Source organism: Microtus oregoni, unplaced genomic scaffold (genome assembly GCF_018167655.1).
Source record: "Microtus oregoni isolate MIOR12 unplaced genomic scaffold, Mior012 000176F_ref0000478, whole genome shotgun sequence".
Taxonomy (NCBI): Eukaryota; Metazoa; Chordata; class Mammalia; order Rodentia; family Cricetidae; genus Microtus; species Microtus oregoni.
In genome coordinates, this window is record NW_024544833.1 from 663,372 (window position 1) to 679,108 (window position 15,737).

A 15,737-nucleotide genomic window follows, 5' to 3' on the forward strand; every position below is an offset into this window, starting at 1 on the left:
CAAAGTCACAGGCTTGGGGCCCCTGATAACATCTCTTAAGAGAACATCTCCTTCCCTCTCCCCCAGCAGAGGCTCTTCTTTCCAAGGCTGGAAAGTTTAGAAATACCCCACCCCAAACTTGGGCACCCAGTCTGTGTTTAACCCAGCAGGGACTGAGTAGGAGGGAGAAGCTTAGATACCATCACGGCAGGACACCAGGATTATTGTCTGACCTACACGGTTGGGGAAGCAAGCAGGGCTCAGGGGACCCAAATGACTTAGAAGCTGCTTAGTGAGTGAGACTCTTGAGAATGCTGTGGTGACATTTTTCAGGGCACCCAGGAAGGCTCCGTTGCTTCTGTCTTAGTGCAGAACTTCCTGGAACTCACATTTCTGGATGTGTTATGAATTTATAAAAAGGGGCTATCAAGGGCAGTGCTTCCCAAACTTAGTCGACCACAGGAACCTTTCTTATTTTTTATTTTTGCCACAGTGGTTAGTGTACTGCAGGGCTTCAAACTCTGAACATGGAGCCTTCACCTTGCTTGGGACACTGTTCTAAGTGTCAGGACATGACCAGGTGCCTATGTCTGTGGGAGGCATCATACAAGGTGTCCAACAGGGGTCAGGGTGGTATACATGGCAAATCTGGGAAGGAAGCAGGGAGCAGGGGAGGCACTGGGGCTTCAGGAAGGTGCTAGAACAGCATAGCTAAGACCACACAGGAGTTAGGAGAGGGAGGGGTGGGCAGCTGAAGAAAGTGTGCACAGCTATCCCCCCCAACCCTCCCACCTTTGAACTGATCATGCTGTCTGGACAAGGAAACAGTCTCGGGGTGGGGGGACGTGCTGGTCCTCAGTTCCTCCCACCCCCTGCCCACAGCCACGTTTCTGCTATTGAACTTGGGCTAATTTCCAGAAGCCAGGGAACAGCTATTCACAAATTCAGTAATTGGAGTCATTAGCGTTGACTCAGAAGTCATTTTTTTTTCTAAGTCTCTCTCTTGGAGAGCTTTTAAGTCCTTTTAAATTGGTTAATGGAGAGTTTAGAGATGAGGATGGAGCCTCAGCTTTCAGCTCCCCCTGCCCATCTCCCTGGCTCTCCCCCACACACTCAAGGGCAAGAGAGAGGAGATAACCCACCATCTGTTTTATTAAACACTTGCATAATCCTACCCGACCTTTTCCAAAAAGGACTCATGCTCTCAATACTCTGACTCCAAGACTCCAGGTGTCTAATCTCTCCTGATACCCCCACACCTGCCGGGTGATGATAATGTTTGCAAATAACACTACAGTGTGAACTGGTAGACCAGAAGTCTGGGCTGGAGTCATGATGTCAGCTTTGATCCTCATCCGGATCTCTTGTTTTTGTTTTGAGACAGGGTTTCCCTATGTAGCCTTAGCTGTCCTGCAACTCGCTTTGTAGAACAGGCTGGCCTTGAACTCATAGAGATCCCCCTGCCGCAGTCTCCTAAGTGCTGGGATTAAAGGTACTTGCACCATGCCTGGTGGCCTGGTGACTCTAGGTCATAGAACTGTGGGCATCACTCTGCCTTCAGAACCCTAAGCAAGAACTAAGGTCCTTTATGCAGAGAAATGGCTGCACCTCAGTCTGTTAAGGCAGGAGGGCACATGCTATTGTGCTTGGGCTAGAATTGAGAAAATAATGTTGGAAAATCGGGTCACTGTTTCCAGGTGGCACAGCTGGGTCAGTGGTGGAGCCAGAACCTAGGACTTCATAGGCATTCCTCTTCTTTATGGTGCTGGGGAGGTGCTGGACGCTCCCGGGGAGGTGAGGAGCTAACTGGCCTCTTCTTTGGGATTCAAGTTGTGATATCTCTGAGAGCTCTCAGGCAGGGAGGTCTGAAGAAAATCGAAACAGAAACATGTAAGCATCCAGGCAACCTCTCCCTTCCACACCGAAGATGAAAACGATCACGAGTCCGTCAGGGATGAACAAGGCGAGAATGCTGGTGACACCCAAGTTCAGCCACTCATGAGAACACCCCCAAACTTCCATCACCTTTGAATCTGCGCTCCATTGGACAGGATGCTTTAAGTCACTACCCTTCAGCTTTGTACATAAGTGTAAAAGAATTATAGGCCAATCTTTCCACTATATTTGGCATTATCTATTAAACATACTACTGAAGTAAAGCATCTGAATTTACATGCCATGTAAAATCTTGTCAACTATCAGGGGCATGTACACATCAAGGATTGTTGGAAACTATGATATAGTCTAAGAGTAGGGAAACTGAGGCACAGGGACAGAGAAGGTTAGTTATTTGCTCAAAAACAAAGGCAAAAGTGGTAAATGGAGTCTCTGGGGTCACTGAATGAATATTTTTGGTGCTATTTAGGAGGCTACCAAGTGGAAAAAAGGACAAAGTCACCGATTAGCCTTGCACTTCAAATACATGGGCACCCGAGCACGAACTGGAATTGCTACTCTAGGAAGGGTACTAACCAATTTCTGCTGCCACCCAACCTCCAGTCCACCCTTTTCCTAGCCAGGGCTGTATTTTATCTCACCTTAGCCGAAACCCAGTCTCACGAGACTTCTTTCTAAGGATGGTATGGCCCTGCTGGGGGCTCCGCGACTGGCTCCAAGATGGCCACTTCTGCAGAGGAGGCCAAGGTTCCCAGTGCTTGAGGCATGAGGGAGGCCTGAGGCACCTGCCAACAGGGTGTTCAGGCTACAGAGGGAGGGACTGGAGAAAGACTTCAGTCCTGTCATGGACGGGTTGCTGGGCCCTGGGGCTACAAAGAGAAGACAGCAATGCTTATTCCAGCAGTTCTAGCAGGATCTTTGTTTAAGACGGGGTCTCCCTACACAGTCCTAGAACTCTCTATGTAGACTATACTGGTTTCAATCTCAGAGATACACCTGCCTCTGCCTCTGCCTCAAGTGTTGGTATTAAAGCCATGTGCCACTATGCCTGGCAGGGCAGGGACTTCTTAAAGGATCTGGCTCCTCTGGCATTGCTAATGGGGCTCAGCCCCAGTGACTCAGTGGTGCTCTCATAGCCCTAGAAAGGTATTTCAGTCAGCCTCAAGACATTGGCTCTCCCCAAAAAATCATGGCAGGAACCATCATTTACTGGTTTATTGAACACTTACTGTGTGCTAGACTATGTTATGCTTTATTTTTAAAGGCAGTGTCTTGCTATAGTACCCAAGCCAGCCTGAGAATGTATGTGTCAGCATCCCAGATGTTGTGATTCCCAGCATGCGCCACCAGGACCGGCTGTGCTAGCCTATTATTTTACTAAAATGTAGTGCTTACAAGCTAAGGGCTTAATTCTACTGTGTTTCTGATTGTCAGAGAAGAAATCAAGGTCATAGAGTCTCAGTTCAATGACAGCAGAGTTCAAAACACAAGTTTACCTTTCTCTGAAAGTCAGGTTGCTAGCTAACACTGGGGCCACCACCCTTTGTTGTCGCCGGGCACTCAGCTTAGAAGGAACCAGGCCTTGGCTTGCATTACCTGCTGCCTTTACGTTGAAGAGGGTCCGAAGCCTCTCCTGGGCGGGTTCATTCCCCACGGCTGCTGACTGCTGGTAACACTTCACAGCCTCGACCAGATTCCTCTGAACACCAAGGCCCCTCTCGTAACAGACTCCCAAGTGGAACCTGCTCTGGGAGTCCTAAATGAGAAGACAGACAAACTGAAGAACAGGAATGCCTAGCCAGGAGTGAGATGGAGCCAGGCAGGGATGCTGAGCTTCATCCATCAGCCTGCCACATTCCAAGCTCCTCAACCATGAAATACTAGAGGCCCAGTGCTTGCCTAAGGAGTTGGGTCCCCTGCCTAGGGAGATTCCACCCCACCAGTGTGAAGACTTCTCTTGCTGAGACTGGCTAAGAAAAGACTACAGAAGGACTTGGCCTTAGATGGGAAGGACGCCAGGAGGCAAGCTTCGGCCTTCTGACAGGCCAGTGTACAGAGATTTCCCAAAGCCAGGCCCGCCTTCCTGACTCCCAGAGAAACCACAGCACAAGCCATGTCTTCCTCATGGTCTGCCCCTTGCACCGCCCTGGGCTCTGCCTCCTCACTGACATGACACTCCTCTGTGAGACAAGTAGGCATCAGGACCCTGGCGTGCATGGCTAGCCTTCCTGGCTTCCAACCCAGGTACCCCAGTTTCCTCGGCTATGGGACAGGGCTAACAGAAGCACTACGTACTTAGGCTTCGCTGTACGGAAAGTGCTCAGGTCAGTGCAACTAGCATGACACGCCCCTCCAGCTTCTCACACCACTGAGTCCTCCTCCCTTACTAGAGAGCTCTTAGCATATTTAAGCTCTCAATTAAAAAAATTCTACAGATTCTCAACCATGGTCCCATTGCTCCTTTATGTGCCACAAGTTTCTGCTACATACTCTGTTCCCACTTATGTGACATAAAGGACAAAGTCGGTAAGAAATACAGTAGATTTAGAGTTGCAGGCTAGGGCAGAACAAAGCAACAGTCATATGTAAGACCTAAACCCCAATGTAATGGTCTGTCCTGTCCCTTTAAGAGACAAGCAGATCTTCCTTCTGCTTCTAGCCTGGGTTCCTCTGTTCTGGCTTTGTTCAGAAGAGGTAGCTGAGGCCTCTTCTTCAGTAAATTCTACCAGCATGTGCCACCTCTCACTTTCTCTCTCCCCTTCCCTTCTATAACCCACTAAATAAACTAATAAACTATATTCACTTTCTCTGTATGGCGTCTATTATGGTGTCTATCCACCTCATCTGCCCCGCCAACCCGCCGAGGTCTCTCACCCGCTACCTCCCACCCGCCTGGGACCCAGAGGCCTTGGGTGGTGGAACCTGGCTTCCCCTCGTGGCCCCTGCCAACGCTCAGGGAACTAAACGGCTTTTATCTAAACCATGACACCTACCCTGCAACACCACACAGAATAAGCCCCGAGTGACCAACCCAGTTTCTGAGAGGTTGAAGAGTGGAAGGGCTGTGTCCCAACACAGTGCTCCACAGTGGGGGACATATATCCCTTTGCGCACCCCTTCTTTTAGCATGCTGGTCTAACCCTAGCAGGCCAGAAGGCCCAGGGTGTACCCGGCATATGGACAGCAGGCCCGCTCCTCCGAGGAAGAAGAGCTACAGTGCAATTGCTGGCTGCTGCTAGCTGTCCTCCTTTGTCAGACTCCAGGTACTGTGTGGAGCACAGAGTGGCCGGGGTTAAATATTCTGATGCGATAGTGTTGTCAGTCTGCTGGTCAGAGAACAAAGAGAAGCAGGAGTGCCCTAGGCAGGGAAATGACACTGTGCACACCGCCTGCTCCAATCCAGGACTTCTGACCCCTACAGCTACAACAGGGATCCAGCAAGCCACAGATCACCTTGGCATTTCAGTGATAAAGAGCTCTTTACTCTGTAAACTGTCTAAACGCAAAACAACTATTTTCACTTAGTGCTCCTGAGATCCAAGGGCCCATTCCCTTGGCATTCCTCATCAACATCCCACGGAACCAATTCCCCGTGAAACAAACTGGGCTATGCCGCTTGAATGCCAACACCCAGGTCGGACAATCAGGTAGCCCTCTCTCATGTGTGTGACTTCCCAAGGCCACCGCAAGGACGCGTCAAGGGTACAGCTCACAGAGAGCCTGCACGCCTGTCACCTTGGTCCGATACTCCTAACAACCCTGTGAAGGGGCAGGCAGAGCGGGCATTATTAGGTTGGTTGAAAAGTCTGAATCAAGAAGTGATAGCTCAATACGTGGTGAGTAGCGACAGGCTGGGGAGCTGGAGGGAAGGAGCTCGGCTGTGCCACAGTTCACAATGTCTGAGAGCAAGTATTTCCACCTCCGCCGAGCAGTGTCCCCACCTTCAAACTCAGCACCCCAGTGGCCCTGTCCAAGGTCACACAGTGGGTCAGTGGGAGCCAGGGTGTGGCTAGCCGTAGGCTCCTGGAAAACGTATAATAAGCCCAGAGCTCAGAACCAGTTCCCAAACTCCTTTTCTTATCAGACTTGATCCCCAACATGTACGGACCAGAGATAGCACACGTACCCCATTGCTGGCTGCGAGCCAAAGGTATTTCACGGCTCTCTGCTCATCCAGGTGTGGCTCCTTCGTAAAGAGCACCCCAAGGAAAGCTTGGGCCTAGCAGGGAGGGAAGAAAAGGACACATTAGTCACTTTCAGGCTCTGCACACCTCACTCAGAACAGACCCCATCGATAGCACTCACCTCTTGCAAGCCAGAGTCTGCAGCTTGCTTCAGCATCGACACTGCCTTCTGCCGCTCAGGGTCTGACAAAGAGGCTGAACTTTGCAACAGGCACCGGGCATAGCGGTACTGAGCCAGGCTGTGGCCCTGGATGGCGGCCAGGTGGTAAAAGAGGATAGCCTGGGGCAACAGGAGAAATTATCAGTCTGTAGGTAATTGGCCTCTTTCTTTGAATGAAATATTAAAAGCCATTCAAATCATTATAGGTTAGAACGGTAAATGCTGTTAAGTCAAAATTAAAAACAGAAACCCAGAGCACAAACATAAAAGCCCAAGATATCCTGCCTCATAAGAGCATCAGGAGTTTTTGTTGGTGTGTTTGACCGATTGTCTTTTTGAGAGAGAGTCTGAGATAGAGTTCCTGCAGCCTGTTACTACCCATACAGCCCACATTGGCCTCAAAAGTGGAGAAATCCTCCTGCCTCAGTGATGGAATTACAGTGTGTGTTACCCTGTTCAATTAAGATCATTCTTTATTAAAGTTTTAGTGTATAGGCTTCCAAGTTTTCCCCATGGATATGTTATACACGCTGCACATACTGTGTATACACTTACACATGTAAGCTTGTGTACATGTATATACTATATATATGTTGTTGTGTGCTTAGGTGTTTTGCATACATGTATGTCTGTGCACTACACATGTATAGTGTCTGTGGAGGCCAAAGAGAATGTCAGTCCCCAGAACTAGAATCACAGGTGGTTGTGAGCCACCATGTGGGTATTGGGAATTGAACCTGGGTCTTCTGAAAGAGCAGCTAGTCCACTTAACCACTGAGCCATCTTTCCAGAACTATACATTTTATATATATATATATATATATATATATATATATATATATATATGAATATACACCTATATGGAGAAAGAGACATAGCAGTATACCATGAATGTCTTTCCCTGTTGACTTAGATCTGATATATCATTGTTAAGGTCCTGTAGACATAAGAACATCAAGTTGATTATCCCCTTTCCTTTTACATACAGCTCAACAAAATATTCTACATACGACACCCTTTCATACCTACCCTTCTATCTTAAAATTAACCTACTTATCTAGGTACAATCTAGGCTCTGAGAGTACAGTTGCAAAGAAAGGCAAAATGCCTGCCCTCCCTGAGTCTGGAGTACACGTCTATAATTTAGGAGGGCTTACTTTGAACTATCAGCCCCTGCTGTTTACTACTCAGTTTTTGAGCTCACTGGGTCTGGGAATGGGACGGTACCTTGCCGAGGTCCCTAGGTGTGCCTCTGCCATGCTCCAGACACAAGCCCACGTTGTACTGTGCTTTGCTGTAGCCACGGTCTGCGGCTCTCTGGAAGGAAGAGAAGGCTTCTGTGTGGTGCCCTGCCTTCATGTTCTCTGTCCCTGTAGGAAATGGAGCACAAACACATTTCCTACTGTGACCTTCCACATCCTCCACCAGACACTCAGGTTGCTCATTCCTTCCCAGAATCCCTCTTTTCTTCTTGTGCGGGACACAGCTGTGCAGCACTCACTTCTCCAGCTGGCTCACTGGTGCCAGAGACATGGGGGTGGGGCTGGAGGCTGGTGCCAGGGATGGGGTGGCTGTGCTTGCTTATCTGGCCTTCGGGAACAACCCCTCCCCTGGGCTGTCAATCATATGCCTGTGCTCTTCCCCACCAATGCGACTCTGTCAGGAGTGTGAATTTTAATCAGGCAGAGAAGATTCTCATGAGAGAAAAGAACTCTTAAGTATTCTGACAGCAGCAACCTTGAGAGACTATCAGTGCTGGCCCCTGGGTTCTCTGGAGCTGCCTTGATTCCCATTCCCCCTGACGCTCGACAGGCCAAGAGATCCCCAAGATTCTGGGCTTATGTCAGCAAGGAGAAGGTTTTCATTGCACACCTGCACCGCACAGGTGATCTTGCTCAGCTACTCTTGTATGGCAAGGAAGAGCCTCAGCAGAAGACAGCCAATGCCTGGCTGACATCCTTCTCCAAAGTCAGGGCCCTTTGCTTTGCCCAGGCATTAAGGAAATAGAAAATGTACAGGCAGGACTCAACTTTGTCAATTTTCATCTTTGCTCAAACTGGCTTCTGACTGAGACCCTGGGTTCTGCCTCTATCACCAAGCCTCCCATTGTTTCTACTCTAGAACCTTCAGACCACACTTGGGGCTTAAACTCTTTTTAGCGCTTTCCTAATATATCAAACCTTTGTCTATGGACACAGCTGGTACAAAAGAATAAGCCCCGTCTCCTCAATTATACTGTAAAATCCTCGAGGCAGGCAGAACAAGAACGGAGAAGTAATTTTGCATGGGATGAAAATTCTACATAAATGCAAAATATGATTATAGCTTGTGCTGCCTTTGTGCACTGCCACAGGGCTCAGCACTTGCTGAATAAATGAATATATGAATGGAGGAATGGGCAGGAGGGTTCTGAGAAGAGCCTTGCCCTCAGAATCACAAAAAAAGCCAACCAGGAAAAAGCTGCACCCTATTCAGCAAGCAGAGTTACACTCGCTTCCCTGCCTCCTGAAAATCTACTGTCCCGAGTGCACGGAGTCCTCTGTCCTTGGGAAGGAGACATGAGGGGCAGAAGACACCACCAGCTCATCAGGATTCCTCTGCTCCTCTGGCTCTGCTGCCTTAGCCATGGCCAAGCCCTCATCACGTCCTGCCTAGTTCTCAGCAAGTCTTCCTGCCTGGTCTCACGTCTCCCTTCCGGCCCCCCTCAATCCATGCTGGTCTGTAAATAGCCACACAGACCTTTGGAAGAGTAAGTCAGATCACATGACCATCCTTCTTCCTGCTCCAGTGCCTTCCTGTGTCACGTAGGCAATCCCTACTCTTCCTGGGATCGGAAGACCTTACCTGAGCTGGCTCCTGGCTGCTTCTCTGACTTCATCCTTCTCTCCTTCCTATGATGGCTAAGTTCCAGCCACAGTCACCTCTCTTTTGTCCCTTAACAAATAAACCTCAATGTTGTCACAGCACCTTACTCTCGTTTCTCTCTCTGCTGGAGATCTCTTTCTCCAAATGGGAACAAACCTGGCCTCTGTCAGCCAGGCTTAGCTCAAGGGTCTCCCTTCCAGCAGACTTCTCCATGAAAAGCTGTTCCTTGCCCAAGTTAGAGAAACAACCCCTTGTTCAATTTCTTCATAACATTTATCATCTGACATTCTTTTTTGTTTTTTCGAGTCAGGGTTTCTCTGTGTAGCCCTGGCTGTCCTGGAACTTGCTCTATAGATCAGGCTGGCTCCGAACTCAGAGATCTGCCTGTCTCCACCTCCCAAATGCTGGGATTAAAGGCATGGGCCACTGTACCTGTCCAGTTTACTGTCTACTATCCTTCAATCCACATGTGAACACCATGAGAGTAAAGAACCACCACATCTCCCGGCAGGGGCTAGCAATAATCAGTAAATATGCTCTGAATGAGACCCAGCCTCTTCCTCCCTGTCTCCAACTACTAGGTCCCAACAGGTGCTGTTGGGAATACAAGGCTCCCCTTTAGATGGTTTGAGACAAGAGTCAAGTCACCATAGAACCAGGACAAATAGCCAAGTCATGTGGAGTCACCAGATTTGATAAGGGTTCTTCCCCATTATGCACTGGGGCCTGCTGCAAACTGCAGGAGCCTGCTCTTTTCTAAGCATGATAGAGAATGCTGGGTGTCCTGTAAAATTTCCTACTGTCTACACAGGACAGACTACTCAAGGAAGCACATGGCCATTCGGCTGAAGACTACATCTCTCAGCCTCCTCTATAACAGACGGCCAGAAGCCGACTTTGTGGCCTACGTACCTCTATAAAGAGCAAGGTTAGGCCCATAAGGAAAGTAGGGGTCCTCTAGCTTACTGTCTCTCCACCCAGCGGCCAAGAATATAAACAGGAAAGCAGGAGCTGGAATGACTAATACCGAACTCAAGATGAGAGCTGAACACGTAAGAACTAGGATGGGTCCTTGACCCCACTGAACCAGCATGCCACATCTGGTCTACCTACCCAGAGAAGATAAACCTCTTTTGTTTAAACCACTCTCTACTCTGCTGTATTCTACCCAACCCATGCCCTTTCCATTTCCTCATCCTCCCGCCTTGAGGAGGGGAATCAGGTACCCAGGAAGTTGAAAGCAATGGCAACACTGAGCTGAAAGAGTTGCTGGATGGAAGTCACAGCCTCCTCTAGGGGAAGAGCCTTGGACTTGTCTTGTTCCTGGGGAAGAAACAGAAGGCAGCATCAAGGTATGGGTCACTTGGCTCTCCACCAGCCCCAAGAGAGGAGTGGGCATCCAGGGTACCAAACTTGAAACATACATTTGTTTCTCCAGGGGGGCAGGCCTCGGTTGCCTCTGCTTGGGATGTGAAGTCCCTGCTGGCATGCAAGAAGTCAAAGTCACTGGGCTCTGCAAGGGAAAGGCGGATACCCAGGTGTCAGGGGGAGGAGAAAGGTATGACTTCTCCCTTCTTTCTCTTCCAGTCTGCCCTATATTCAGTAACTCTCGATCACCCCAGAAAGCAAGAGGCTTCACGGGGATGACAGCTCTTTATCTGGGTGCACGGTGCAACAAAGGTCCATCCACGAGCCCCTCCCCTCCTGGGGGTGTTAGGTCCGTCCAGCAGTCCCTCCCTCCTGCGGGTGTTAGGTCCATCCACCCCCCTCCCCACTCTACAGGTATTAGGTGAGGTCGCACCTTCTTCAGGTAGATTCAGAAGGCCAGTCTCAGGGCAGCACTGGGACTGAGGGGAGGGTTCTTTCTGGCCCAGCCTTGGTTCCCTGAGGCCAGCGTATGTGGGAGCTGGGTGGTCAGGCCTGGGAAGAACATGCCTCCGAAGTGCTGGAGAGAAGCCAGCAAGAAGGTCAGGTAAAAAAGGGGTCCAATCTTTGGGAGCTTGGAACACTTGCCAGTCCGTCCTCCCTGAGGCTTGAGGAAGAACTGTGAAACTCCTGAGACTCCTCCCTCCCACGGCTCCTCTTCCACCCCTCTGGCCTGCCTTCCCTGCCTTCCTCTGCAGCAGCAGCGGTTCTCAACCTGTGGGTCACGATCCCTGTGGGTCGCTTAAGACCATAGGGAAACACAGATATTTACATTACGATACCTAACAGCAGCAAAATTACAGTTATAAAGTAGCAATAAAAATAATTTTATGGTTGGGGGTCTTGACAGCATGAGGTGCTGTATTAAGGAGCTGTAGCACTAGGGAGGTTGAGAACCACTGCTCCACTGAAATTCATACTTATGCTGATCTCCCACCCTGAGCACAGATCGCTTGAATCCTCCCAGAGGCTGGGAGTGCCTACCTGATTCACTACTGTAGCCTAGCACCCAGCTTTCTGCTTAATGCTAACATAAGAACTAAAATTCCAACTGATGATGACCAAGCGCATACTACGTGCTAGGCGCAATGCTAAGTCCCTGACACATATTAACTCATTTGGTCTTCCCAAGGAATCCCCTTTATTATCACCCCATTTTACAGATAAGGAAACTGAGGCATGGGGAGACCAAAACTGATTTCTTCAGGGACACCAGAGTAGTTAGTAAGCAGTAGTTGGGAAGTTAGAATTCTTAAAGTCTGACTCCAGAGCTTCAATCATGTGGCTATATGCTTTCTGCACACAACCCAAAACACACACTCAATAGTTTCAGTTACTGACAGTCACTGCAGGACTGAACTGCACTGGTCGAGGATTGTGCAGGAAGCCACACCCGGGGTCTAAGGTATCCTAGGTGTGGGGGCTTCCTCTTTGGGAGGTGATAGAGGACACGGAGAGGCACGGAGGGGCAGGCACGGCCCACACCCAGTGTGGCCCAGTTCCCCACACTCCTCTCCCTCTGGCTCAGATAGGAAAGGCAAGGAGCTGCTGATGGCTCTTTTCCTGAGGTGTGGCCAGAGATACTTCCTGGCCCAGAGAAACTCCCAACCTGCCCCAGTTGCCCCCTGAGGATGGAGAACTCACAGGAGCGTGGGTGCCACCAGGAAGAGGAGAGGAAGCGGTAGAGGGGACTGTGCCAAGAGCAGCGTTCAGCTGACTGGGGTCCTGCTATCAGGGCTGCATGGAAGTGGATCTGCCTGGCCAGGTGCAAGGCCAGCACGGCCAGAGAGCCCTGGGAAAGAAAGCAGCATGTCAGGAACACAGCCCCACCTGTCAATCATCGTCTGCCGGGAGCCTTTCCTGACGAACGGGGGCAGCTCCACGCCATGTACTTTCACAGCACTTAAGCCTGTCCTTTGTGGCTCTGTAGTTCTTTTCAATCATTCACTTAGGGTCTGTCACTCCCTTTTAGTTTGTAAGCATGATAGAGGCAGGGCCCGTGGACCGTGCACATTCTGGTATCCCTGGAGCCCAGGGCAGTGTGAAGTGAGAGTAGGTGCCTAAAAAGTGCGTGCTGAATGCATGTGCCAGCAAGGAACAGAATAAAAGGGTCTAGGCAGGCAAAAAGACGCTGTGGGGAAAAAAAAAAGAGTTCCCAACCCAGCCACAAGAGCACACACATACAAGTGGAAGCTTGAAAAGGTGTCACAGACCAGCTGAGCCAGCTCCTATCCCAGGAGCTGCTCGTTCACCCCATCTTCCTGGATTGGGTGATACCCCAGTATCTCTTTATTGCAACAGGAACTATGCATGACAGCAGGTTAAGACAGACAGCGTCTCGGCCCTCATAACATTTGTATCTTTTGCTGAAAGAGACAAAATCCAAACACACAGAAAAACAAATACAATAACCTAGAAATTGTGTGAAACACCAAGAAGAAAATCAATCGGGGGCTGCAAAGAGCCTGAGAGGAAAGAGTACTAGAAGATGAGTGGGCTGCAGGCGGGAGGAAGACAAGGCACCATCATTAGGAAGATAAGGCCAATGGTGTTGGTGAGAGTCTGTGTGCAGACCCTCCACGAGGGCAGTGGTGACAGAACCTAGAGATAACAGGGCCTCTGGAATCTGGGTGCAGTTCCCTGAAGGAATCGATGTGATACCAACCTAGGGCTCAGTTCTTTGACAAAATGGAAAAATATTCCCTACTCTATGGTATAATCTGTCTCCAGTTCATAGAAACCCAAACAGCCATGTCTATGTCATGGAGACATCCCATGTTCAGCTCTGATGACACCAAATTAAAGGTCTATAAAAAAAAAAAAAAAAGTGGCCAGGTGGGGGTGGTGCGCGCCTTTGATCCCAGTACTCAGGAGGCACAGGCAGATGGATCTCTGAGAGTTTGAGACCAGCCTGGTCTACAGAGCAAGTTCCAAGAAAGCCAGGGCTACACAGAGATACACTACCTCGAAAAACAAACAACAAAACAACAAAAGCAAGGCTCAGAGGCGTCAAGTCACTTGCCTACAGTACAAAGCATGAAGTACCAGGTTGGGATGTGGCAGATCTGAGAGTGATATATGCGTGTGTCCATTTCATTCAGAATGGTGGATAGCTGGAATCTCTACATGGAACACTGCCTGTGGGCCAAGACTCTGCCCTAGGAGACCTAATGTTTGTGATGCATCCCTGACCTTAGAGATCAGTTCAACAAATATTTACCGAGCAAATATTATGCATGAGGCTCTTCATTAGGCGATTCTACAAGATATACCAGGTGAAGCAACCGTGTGGTGCAGCTTGAATGTCAGGCCAGCAAAACCTGATTCTTCTACTTAAGCCATGTAACGTTAGATATACTACTGATATTCTAAAGCCTGAGTGTCCTTGTGTATGAGATGAAGGTTAAATTTCCCTTGCAGGATTTTTGTAAATATTGAACAACAGTTCCTGTTGGTGAGTCATGCTATCTATCAGCTACTTCTTATCCACGAAGGCAAGAATTATGTCTTCCTTGTTCTCTGCTCTGTTCCTAGAGCTTAGCTCAAAAGTGTTAAACAAATGCCTACCGAATGGAGAAGAATAAAAGCATGGCTGAGGCTAGAGGGACAGCAAGGTTTCCAGGAACCACGCTCACGGCTGCAGACCTCACCATGTGGATACGATCTTGCCCTTGTTTCTACGCTAGGATGTTCTCCCATGCAAGATTATTCTTGTCTATGCTGAAGGTACAGGACAGGGCTGGGGAAGCCTTACCCACGAGATGGCATCCCGCAGAGTGTTTGGGGAGACGTGAGCAGACATCCAGTGGAAGGCATCTTTCCATCCACAGCACTTTGGGTCTCTGTTCCTCCTTGGACCACAGGAGCCTGACCTAAACGGTACAATTAGAGGCTACTAAGTTCTGTACAAAATGGGAGCAGGAGGCCCTATGTGACAGAATGTCAGACTCTCACCTAACAACGCTGGGCCTAGGGAGCAGTGGGGTGGTGGAGGATGTCTGAGGTCCATCTGAACTGGTGGGCCTTGGTGTTACCCCTCGGAAGCCAGGTCTCAGCACGCGGGGAAAAGCTGTGGAAGCAAAGAGGATCAGTCACACCAACAGGGATGGGCTGAAATAAAGATGGCCTCAACAATCTTCCTTCTAGCCTGTGAGGGAGCATTACCCCAGGAACCCAGGAATCACTGACGTCTGTCTGCGCAGTGTTTTTGTTTGGCTTTGTTTTTCTGGTGCTGGGAATGGAACTCAGGACCTCCAGCATTCTAGGCTAGTAAGGATCCCAAGGTTCCACCACCCCATAAAGCAAGACCCCTCAGAATGGCGTATGTTTATTCTCAAAAAATTCTCACTGAGTTGCCTGAGTGGCAACTTCTGTTCTAGAACCATAAATCTATAGACACACATTCTCACTAAGCTGAGCATGTGTCTCTAAACTCCTCCTCTTTTCATTGGCTTTCTTTTATAGACTCCTCCCCTTCTAGAACTCTATCCCGTCCCCTTGGATGTAAGCTCCACCTTCTTCCCCACTTTGCCCTACCACGTCTCAAATTCCAAGGGCTCCAGACTCCTTGACTAGAGCCTTGCCCCCTATGCTCCGCCTTCCCTGCATCTATCTCCACCCACTGGCGCTACGGCTGTCTTCCCGCGGAGCTCTGCAGCTCTGAGGCCATGGCCTGTAGAAACTCCCCTTGTAGATGGCCCTTACCTCGCCCCAGGAGACCTGTCAGGCGCCACATGTCGCGACCAGCACCATAGAGCACTCGCAGCCGAGAGGTCAAGGCCGAAGGACCGGACAGGGACGAGCACGGCCGCTGCGCAGTCCCCAGCGGCCGACTCCCCGGCCGGCCAATCAGCAAGGAGCCCTACCGGAAAGATGGTGCTCTCGGGAGGAAGTGGTGGATGGGGCGGGCTTGGCGAGATGAGAGCAGCAAGGACGAGATGCGGGGCCAGGGCACAGGTCGCCATCGCACGGCCACGGAGGTGCGTGGATCCTTATGGCGGCTGGTTGGTGGACCAAAGTACCTAGGGCAGGGTTTGCTCCCGGGTTCTAGCCCGGTTTTGTCTCTTTACGTTTAGCCTGGGCACTCCCTGAGTCAAGATCGAAAGGCAAAGAAAATCCTTGCCAGCGGCCAGGCAAGAATTCCTGCACAGCACAGTTAATAGTTGCTAAAGGCCCTTTTCACCCTTCTCAGCCTAAAGCAATCGTTTCTCTAGTAATCTCACCAGAAA

At 49.8% G+C, this 15,737-nt stretch overlaps 1 protein-coding gene across 1 annotated transcript; it reads right to left on the reverse strand.

Annotated features, from left to right (window-relative positions):
• Nucleotides 1–444: 444 nt before the first annotated feature.
• Nucleotides 445–15,343, reverse strand: LOC121445342 (DAP3-binding cell death enhancer 1-like). Its single transcript, XM_041647432.1, has 13 exons — nt 15,214–15,343; nt 14,464–14,578; nt 14,264–14,381; nt 12,154–12,301; nt 10,886–11,029; nt 10,509–10,597; nt 10,311–10,407; nt 7,447–7,589; nt 6,181–6,339; nt 6,002–6,094; nt 3,472–3,631; nt 2,517–2,744; nt 445–1,844 (listed from the first exon to the last, which is right to left on the reverse strand). Exons 1-12 carry the CDS (start codon nt 15,242–15,244, stop codon nt 2,518–2,520), a joined length of 1,524 nt encoding a protein of 507 aa, XP_041503366.1. The 5' UTR covers nt 15,245–15,343; the 3' UTR covers nt 445–1,844; nt 2,517.
• Nucleotides 15,344–15,737: the final 394 nt, after the last annotated feature.